At 38.6% G+C, this 9,436-nt stretch overlaps 1 protein-coding gene across 2 annotated transcripts in view; it reads left to right on the forward strand.

Moving 5' to 3' along the window:
* LOC150091601 (mucosa-associated lymphoid tissue lymphoma translocation protein 1-like) overlaps nucleotides 1-7,700 on the forward strand; it is a 143,114-nt gene extending 135,414 nt beyond the window's left edge. For both annotated transcript variants that reach the window (XM_090384838.1, XM_090384845.1), the window contains exon 16: nucleotides 6,711-7,700. In XM_090384838.1, the coding sequence (XP_090240964.1) occupies nucleotides 6,711-6,935 (225 nt within the window). In that variant the 3' untranslated portion in view covers nucleotides 6,936-7,700. The remainder of the gene's footprint in view (nucleotides 1-6,710) is intronic.
* The last annotated feature ends 1,736 nt before the right edge of the window (nucleotides 7,701-9,436 follow it).

A 9,436-nucleotide genomic window follows, 5' to 3' on the forward strand; every position in this document is an offset into this window, starting at 1 on the left:
TTTGGACCTGGTGCCCGTCAGAGGGGGTGCCATTAAATTTCTATTTTAATTGGCTTTCAAAATTTAATGAATTATTATTCTTATAATTAGATGTTTTAAATTATCTTAGAGATTTTCTGCCGCAATATTTTTACTCTTTTTACCCCTCTCTTCCCTTCCTGTTTGGTTTGATTCTTAAGTTTAATTTCGATATTTTTGCTCTTGTCTTGCCATACTGCCAGCATTATTTTATTTTTTATCTTTAACTCTCATTCTAATTTATTTGTATGGTTTTATATATATATATATACCCACACACATTTATGTGTGTGTGTATATATACAACCAACCGTTTATGAGCAGCCATTTATGACCAGCGAGTTGTTGTGCAAATCAAAGCAGCTGCAGGTGAACTACAGCATGTGTGCGCATCGGGACACAGTATAAAAAATACCTGATACTGAGCTCTGTTAATCAGTGTTACTCTTGTTCTTCAGAAAGGAAAGGCAGTGGACTTAAGCAAATTTGACGAAGGCCAAATTGTAATGGCCAGGCGACTGGGTCAGAGCATATCCGAAACAGAATGGCTGATATTTCACATAAATTTGGACCTGGTGCCCGTCAGAGGGGGTGCCATTAAATGGCCAGGCAACTGGGTCAGAGCATATCCGAAACAGAATGGCTGGTGGGGTGCCCACGGTCAGCCGTGATTAATACCTACTGAAAGTGGTCCGAGGAGTGAAAACCCAAACCGCCGGCGAGGCGTTGGACAACCATGGCTCATCAATGCTCGAGGTGAGCGAAGGCTCTCCTGGATGGTGCGTGGCAACAGAAAGGCAACTATGGCGCAACTTCCCGGTAATTGGAATGCTGGTGAAAGGAGCAATGTGTCACAACACATTATGTCAGACCTGCTGAAAATGGGACTGCATAGCCGCAGGCCTCTCCAATTGCCCATGCTAACCACGGTTCACCAGCTACAGCACTTACAATGGGCATGTGAGCATCGAAACTGGACCTTGAGTGATTGGAAGAAGGTCGTCTGATCCGATAAATCACGTTTCCTGTTGCACCATGTGGACAGCTGGGTACATGTGCGTCGTTTACCTGGGGAAGTGATGCCGCCTGGATGCACAGTGGGACGAAAACAAGCTGGTGGCGGTGGTGTCATGCTTTGGGTGATATTCTGCTGAAATACCCTGGGTCAAGTCATCCATGTGCCGGGCACTCTGGTATCTACCACCTACCTAAACATCATTGCTGACCAGCTATTGCCCTGGCCTCCAAATTCCCCAGACATCAATCCCATCAGCGCATAGCACACGCTTCTTGATTAGACCAGGGTTCGAGCCCGTGACCACCAAATACGGAGGATGCAGAAAGGTCAGGGAATGACCACCGCATATCCACGGAGCAATATGGCCTTAGTTGCTAATGCTCCTAAAAAACCAAATAACAACAACAACAACCATAAAGCATCTGTGGTTTGTGTTGCAACAGTAAATTCGATCTGCTGGTTACATGTTGGTACCAGATACCACAAGACACATTAGAAATCTTGTAGCGTCCATGCCCCGCTGGGTACAAGCTGTTTTCGCTGCACATGGAGGACCATCATCATATTAGGTAGATGGTCATAATGTTTTGGCTCATGTGTATATATATATATAAGGGTCCACAAACTTTTTTGATTTTTGAGGGGGTGTTGTGTTAGTCAGCGTGCACTATTCTAGCATTCGTGGGGCTTTAGGGCGTAGCTGCAAAGCTATAGCCAGACTAGGCGTAACTCATACTTTTTGTTCTTAGTGTAGTTAAGACGTTTTTTGGCCATCTTATTTTAACTTAACATGTTCACCTAGTGGTATTGTCTGGGTGTTAACTTGTACTCTTCTGTTATCGTCTAGTGGTATTATAGGACAAAGTCTCATATACTCTCAGAACAGAGAAGGAGAAGTTTATTTCCCCTCTCCATCCTGCAGTTTGGACTTTAGCATTGTGATTAACATCGAGCAATTATGTAAATAATTTATTCGACGCTGCAATAAACTTTTAATCATATTTTGACACTAATTCTATTGTTCTCTGGTTGACTGAGAGGTTTTGGCAGAGAAAAGAGAAACCTTTATAACACAAAACATAACATGATTTATTACAAGACAGAACATACACACTTCACTCTTTCCGTTAATATAGGCATAATAGGACACTTCATGTTTGCAAAAATATTCAAGTAATCTGAAGACAAACTTGTGTGTTTTACATTAAAAATATAAGTTATATGAACTAGAAAGAAACCATTTCATTATCTTGCTTACAAACGCTTTCATACTTGTATCATTTCGACTTACCAGCTTAAGACATCGCACTGGCCCAATTAGCAAACGATTTCTGATTCATCAGTCAATTCGGGCGACTCTGGGCATTGTCTGAACAGAAGTAGGCTTCTTCCTTGGGTGGGGCTCACTGGTCCTTCTTCTTCCACAATAATGACTGCGCAACTCTTCTCTCGAAGACCCAGCTTCTCCGAGGACCTGCTTTTAATTCTCCCAAACTGTTTATTCAACACTTCCCTCTCGTTGGGGAGATCCAAGTCTTAAGACACTCGGTCGGCACGTGATGGAATCTTAGTCAAAGGGGTTACTAACCATCCCCCTCATCACGCCATGCAACGAATATCCCTGCAACACATGTAGCCGCTCTTCCATATCTCCTTTTTAGGTAAAGGTAAAGCTGTTGCTTACATCTGTGCAGAGTTTACATAGGCTGAGAGGTATCTTAGATGTCTGTTCACACGAGTATCACAGTTTCTTACCCCTCTCTTAGCCCTAAATTTACATTCCGGGCTGAGTGAATCCTTCCGGTGTTTATAGAAATCTATCTCTTTGAACTTGTGAGTGCTGAGCCGAAATAGCTGTTGCTGGCTAACAACTGTAGGCTTTTAAACACATCTCTATTGCACAGTTATAGTGACTAATTTTACCATCTTCTTTACAAAAACACATGCTCTTTTCTTAATGATATTTAATCTGTTTTTACTCTTTATGTGAAACTCTAGGTTATTAGTAAATTGAAATTTTGAAAGATATCTAGGGTGAGAAGGGTATGGTAATTTCAGTGATTACTTAACCGTAATTAGAAAACAAAGGGAGGGGCGGAATTAACACTATAACAGTTGTATAGAACTGAGTAGTTTAGGAACTGCTGATGTAGAGGATATTATTACATCAAAAAAATAAACTTTTTTTATGATATTCTTTATTCTGATTTGATTTGTGACAACTTTGCTCTAATGTTGGGCAATAAAGTCAAAATAAGAACAAATTAATATTTATCTATGGAGTTTTAATTTTTACAAAACTTAAATTCTACAAAGAAACTCTTTGTAGAACCTGTTACTATTGGAAAATTGACTACCCAAAGCCCATACTTGTTTGGATACAGATTTGAATGATTATCGTTATATGCATTTTTTATGGTATCCAAAGAAGAGTATTATCACAGTTCAGTCAAAAATTATAATTAACGAATGTCTTCAGTGTGTTTGTTTTTGTTCAAAACTAATGATAGGCCAATGATCAAAATTTAACCCCAAGAAATTAGTTTCACAACTTTTGTGCAGTTATTTGGCTTTAAAACCAACTTATCTGAAAGAATATCTCTCTATCTCTCTCTCTCTCTCTCTCTCTCTCAAAAACAGATCACAAAGTTTGAGCTATCTTGTTTATGATGCCATTTGACTGCCAGCAAGTTAATAGATATGTTGCCAAACAAAATATGAGGATCTGGACATCCTGAAAATTTACAACTCAAGCAACTGCATCTTCATTCTTTCAACCATTACTCCTCTGTTACAGCCTCTTGATGATAACATCATTCCTGTTCTTCAAGGATGAAGGTGTCTTATTCTTTTAATAAGACATGCATATACTACATACTGAATATGGTATTAGTTGCCTTCATTTCAGTAACCGTGTATTAGACTTAGCATTAGTAGAGGCATACAAGAAAGCAAACTTATACAGGGTGTCTCAAAAATATTGGTACAAACGTTTAGGGGAGGTAGGTAACATCTAAAGGAATGTGAATCGCATAGGAACCCATAACTGGAAACATCACCCTAAGTCAGTAGACTGCGCTGTAGTCGCTGCACGAAGAGCATGCATCGATATACTAACTGTGAGCTGGCAGACATGCACCTAGTGTATGGATTAGCAGAGGGCAATGGACGAGCCACTCAGTGAATTTATGGAGAACGCTTCCCAGACAGACATGTACAGTGCCACCGTTTGTTTGCGCATGTGCATCAACATTTGTGTGATTATGGGTCATTTAGAGGTAACAGGAGTAGTGCGGGTAGACCAAGTTCGATGCGAACTCCTGCCATGGAAGAAAGTGTGTTGAATGCCGTCCAGAACAATCCTACTACCAGCACATGTGCCATTGCCTTTGCCTTAAGAGTGTCTCGTTGCAGTGTACAGCGTGTCTGGCACAACGATTCCTTACACCCCTTTCATCTCCAAAGGGTTCAGTTGTTACTGCTCCCCCAAGATCATCCTGCACGTGTGGCTTTTGCGCAGTGGTTTCTCCAAGAAAGTGTTCAAGACTTGAATTTTCCAGCCTATGTTTTGTTCACGGATGAGGCTTATTTCACTCGGGAAGGCTTATTCAATCAGCACAATGCTCATGTGTGGGCTCATGACAACCAACACGGTGTGCGCTCCCATGCGGCACAACATCGCTTCGCAATAAATGTCTGGGCAGGTATGGTCGGTGACTGCTTAGTCGGCCCATACCTGTTACCATCCCGCATGAACTCCGCTGAATATCGGATCTTTCTTGAACAAGTTCTACCAGGGTTACTTGACGATGTTCCAGCAAATGTGAGTTGCAACATTTGGTTTCAACATGACGGGCGCCTGCCCATTATGGAAGGTGTGTTCGTGACCATTTGAACAGGCGTTTTGGGCGTCGATGGATTGGCTGTGGTGGACCCGTTGCCTGGCCCCCATGCTCACCTGATTTATCGAGCCTTGATTTCTTTCTGTGGGGGGGGGGCTCCTCAAATCTATCATGTATGAATCGCCTGTGGAGACAAAAATGGATCTCGTGGCGAGACTCGTCTGCTACTGTCAAAGAAACTCCAGGTGTGTTCGACCGTGTCCGCCAATCCATGCTGCATCGGTGTCACGCATGCAGCGCGTCTCATGGTGGAACCTTCGAGCATCTGTTGTAACATCATGAAATGCATCCATCTCGTACTCCATTGTTAATATTATGTCAAATAAATGTTTGCCACTAATTACTGTCTTGTGCCTCTGCTACTACTTTCCCATGACGTTTCTAGTTATGGGTTCCTATGTGATTCACATTCCTTTAGATGTTACCTACCTCCCCTAAACGTTTGTACCAATTTTTTTGAAAATATTTTTAGCATCAGCCAAGACTTCATAGCCCTTTGTTGTGTTTTCAAGTCTATTCACAGAAAAGTTTGATTCAGTTGGTCAGGGCCTACCATAATTGTCATGACCTTGATCCCTTGATAGTCCTGGGGTTGTTATTTTTTTTTTCTAAATAGCTATTCACTCTGCACAAATCTCAAATTGCCCTACCAGGGAATATTGTTCCTACATCTGAGGTGATGCCTCATAACCTGTCTCCGTGTTCTAGATTCCATTCAAAAGAGGGCAGTTAGGTTAATTAATACAATCTCTTACAGATTCTCTTCATTCTATATCGTAGATGTTCTGTTTCTGCTGTATGCCTTTTCTATATATACTTCCATGGCATTGTTCTTCTGAATTGACTTCTATAACTCTCTCTCTCTCTCTCTCTCCCCCCCCTCTCCCCCCTCCCTCCCTCTCCCAGACCAGTCCGAACATATGTTGCAACCAGTCAGCATTTTTTCACTGTTCAACTTCAAGTTCACCGAACAAACTTTTATTCCTTCAACTTCTGTTTTCTGGAGCAACCACCCTTTATATGTATTTCCTGAAAATTACTATTTACAGAAATTTGTGTCTAATGTCAACAGTTTTCTTCTTAACCTTTAACCAGTGCATGGTATTAAGTACTATAGGTTCTAAAACCTTTTGTGTTTGGTTTTCATTAAAAAAAAAAAAAAAAAAAAAAAAAAGTATACAGACAGTAGTTATTTGCACATTTCAAGATAGAGCCTGTATGCTGCCAAAAAAATGCACAGCCCATTGTTAGCTGTTGTGCTGGTTTATCTGCTGCAATAAGCACAATTAAAATGAAATAATGAACATTCACTTTATTTATGATTTCATTATTCATATATTCACTTCATATATGACCGTACAAAGTATAAATGGAAATTTATTTACTTACTTTATTTGGGGATATCTGAACGACCATGTTCTTCAACCATCCAGTTACTATTTGAGAGCGAATATTGAAGGGGGGAAGTTAAGAGGGAAAATTGATGTTGTCATCAAAGAATGCACATTGTCTATAATAACAGAGAATTTTGCTTTTTGTTTTTAGAGAGTAACATATTAAAACAGTTCAAGGGTCTCGTGTTGAAAATACTTTTGCATATAATAAATAAAAGTATAAAATGGTGTGTATTTTGATTATATTGTACTCTTAATACATTAAGAAATAAATAATTTCAAGCTTTGTGTTATTTTGTGAAGACCTATTTAAATAAAAATTGTTCATATAATTGCTGATCCTGTATAAATAATCTCTGCAAACAATTTTTCTTTCAGGGAGATTTAAAGGGTACAATTGTGATTTTGCATGTTCCATCCAGAAAAGAATGGAGTGTAAACATTGGCATTAAGCAGCCTGGAATTGCTCAAGCTAAGCTATATAAAATACAAGATCATTCTTGTGGAATAAGAAAAGACTTTATATGTGATCAAGTTGTTCATTTGTCTGGATATATTGGAGAATATTCTGATGATTTAATCAGTTTTGTTGATTTTGCATGATATGGTGCTGTTTCTTACGTTCTCCCTATCCTATGAACTCTTCTGACCATGTTATAATCCCAAAATATAAACAGAAAATTTATTTAAATTTTATTTTATTTAGTCTGAGTATTAGAATGACAAAATGTTTCAAGGAAGTGTAATTTTTCTGCAAAGTCAAAAATAATAATAAATTCTGATCACACACTGTTCCTATTACCAAAAAGTGTCCATCCAATTCTGTCTTGAACTACACCATGCTGTCCCATCCCATCTATTATTCCCTTATGCTCTCTTGTTCTTGTCTCTTCCCCACCACTAGAACTATACCTCCTCAGTTCATTTTACTAATCCCTGTCAGGACCTTATTCATAAATAATTCATGTCCTCCTTAAAGCTATTTGTCACAAAGACAGCTCTTAGTACTTCTTAACAACTAGTCTGCCTTTCTTTGAATTTCCCCCTTCCCTAGAAGTTCTATATCCTTTTTAGGTGTGACAAAGTGTTATCGTCTTATATAATGACATCCTTTTCCCTACTTATGAAAATCACTGAGGGAATATCAAATAGTACTTTCCTGGCCAACTGTTTAAACTACATGGTAATCTCCCTGTTTGAGTCATAGAACCCATAACTCTCTTGCCGACCGGGCTAGCCGGGTGGGTAAAATGCCTGCCTAGCAACCCAAAGGTCGCCGGTTCGAATCCCGCCTCGGGCTTGGATCAAAGTACTGCAAAAACCTTGGGAGGTGCATTATGGCCACAGAAGCCGATGTGCCAGCAACTACCAAATAAAAAATAAAAATAAACTCTCTCTCTCTTTTTTTTTTTTTTTTTTTTTTATCCTGAACCTCCTGCTAGTCTGAAAAGCACTCCTGGGTTTCTGCTTTTCAGGTGCATGGGCTTGGATTCACAAGTGTTAAAGCCTTGGGTACCATTTATTCCAACTATATTTGCAAATGGTCCAAATCCCTTTGAGGCAATGTAATCAGGTTAAACTTACTCCTAATCTCCAGATCATCAACAGACCTACAGCTTTCTCCATACTGCCTTATCATTGTTATTAAGGAAGATTAGAAATAAGTCCCCCTACCACTACTGATCCTTGGGTAACCCTGCTTGTTGTGCTGTGCTATTGCACTCTGAAAAATGCCCAGTTATGACTATCCTTCTGCCCTTTAGCTAGCTTGTGATTCAACTAAGAATCTTATTTGTAATCCCAGCTCATTCAGTTTTTATAATAACCTCTTGTGTGGACAGGAGCATAATATATCAAATACTTTACTAAAATCTAGATACATGATGTCAGAGTGCTTATTGCATCCATCTTTTTTTTATGACTTCATTATAACAACAATTAACCATATTGGTCAACTAAGACCTCCCTATCTTCCTTGAACCCATACTGTGACTCCTTTAGATTCCATTTTTATCGTGGTGGTGCTGTATCATGTACTTAAACCATAGACACCACAAACTTACTGACCACAGCCATCAAACACTGTTTGGGCAGGAGCAGCAGTGCATAGCACACGCTTCTTGATTAGACCAGGGTTCGAGCCCATGACCACCAAATACGGAGGATGCGGAAAGGTCAGGGAATGACCATCGCATATCCCCGGAGCAATATCTCCTTAGTAGCTAATGCTCCTAAAAACCAAATAACAACAACTGTTTGGACAGACTACTTGCATTTTGCAGTTTCCAGAAGGAACTGTAAAACTACAACTATTTACCCCAAATGTAATAAATAAATATATATATATTTTTTATCTGTTTGTTAATCTTTTTAAGTTTGAAAACTCCTGGGACACTCAATTTATTCTGCTAATCCATAATGAATATGGAAAATTGCACTTCTAACAGAAAGTTAATCGGAGAGTGATTGGTTGATGTTTCCACTGTAGTAAACAGCTACTAAAAGTGAAATGGAAGAAATATTGTACTGCATTTTAAATTTCCCTTTAATAAAATATACCTGGAAATAATCAAAAGCCCAATATATGTTTTTGCACTCTTTTTGCTCATTGCTGGCTAGTAGATAATGGTTATTCATCTCTTATATTTTATTTTGTCATGGTAATATACTGAATTGTTATATGAATTCATTTAAAATGGAAAAAATATAAAGTATTATTTTGCATACTTTTCTAGCTTAGTATGTATATATCAGTTTGCTTCGTGTAACCTTTTAAAGGAATTAAATTGGTAATGGCTAGTCATTTTAAGTGGTGAAAGGATTTTAAAAATTCTAAATATGCTACTTATGTATTTAGAATTTACCAAATGATGAATGTGCTTTATCATTTATTGCACATAACTTCTTTCTACTTGGTGTGGATTAATCTGATAGAAGTTAAAAATTGCATGAAATTGCACTGACATGCATAATGTCAGTTAGCATCTGAAATTATCATACTTGGTCAAAAATTTGTATATAGTATAAGTTATTTTCATTTGAGAATAAAAAGGTGAATGTGAAAAGAGTAAAGGTACAATGATTGTGCACATTGTACATATGTA

Source organism: Mastigoproctus giganteus, chromosome 1, assembly GCF_048544385.1.
Source record: "Mastigoproctus giganteus isolate SK-2022 chromosome 1, ASM4854438v1, whole genome shotgun sequence".
NCBI lineage: Eukaryota > Metazoa > Arthropoda > Arachnida > Uropygi > Thelyphonidae > Mastigoproctus > Mastigoproctus giganteus.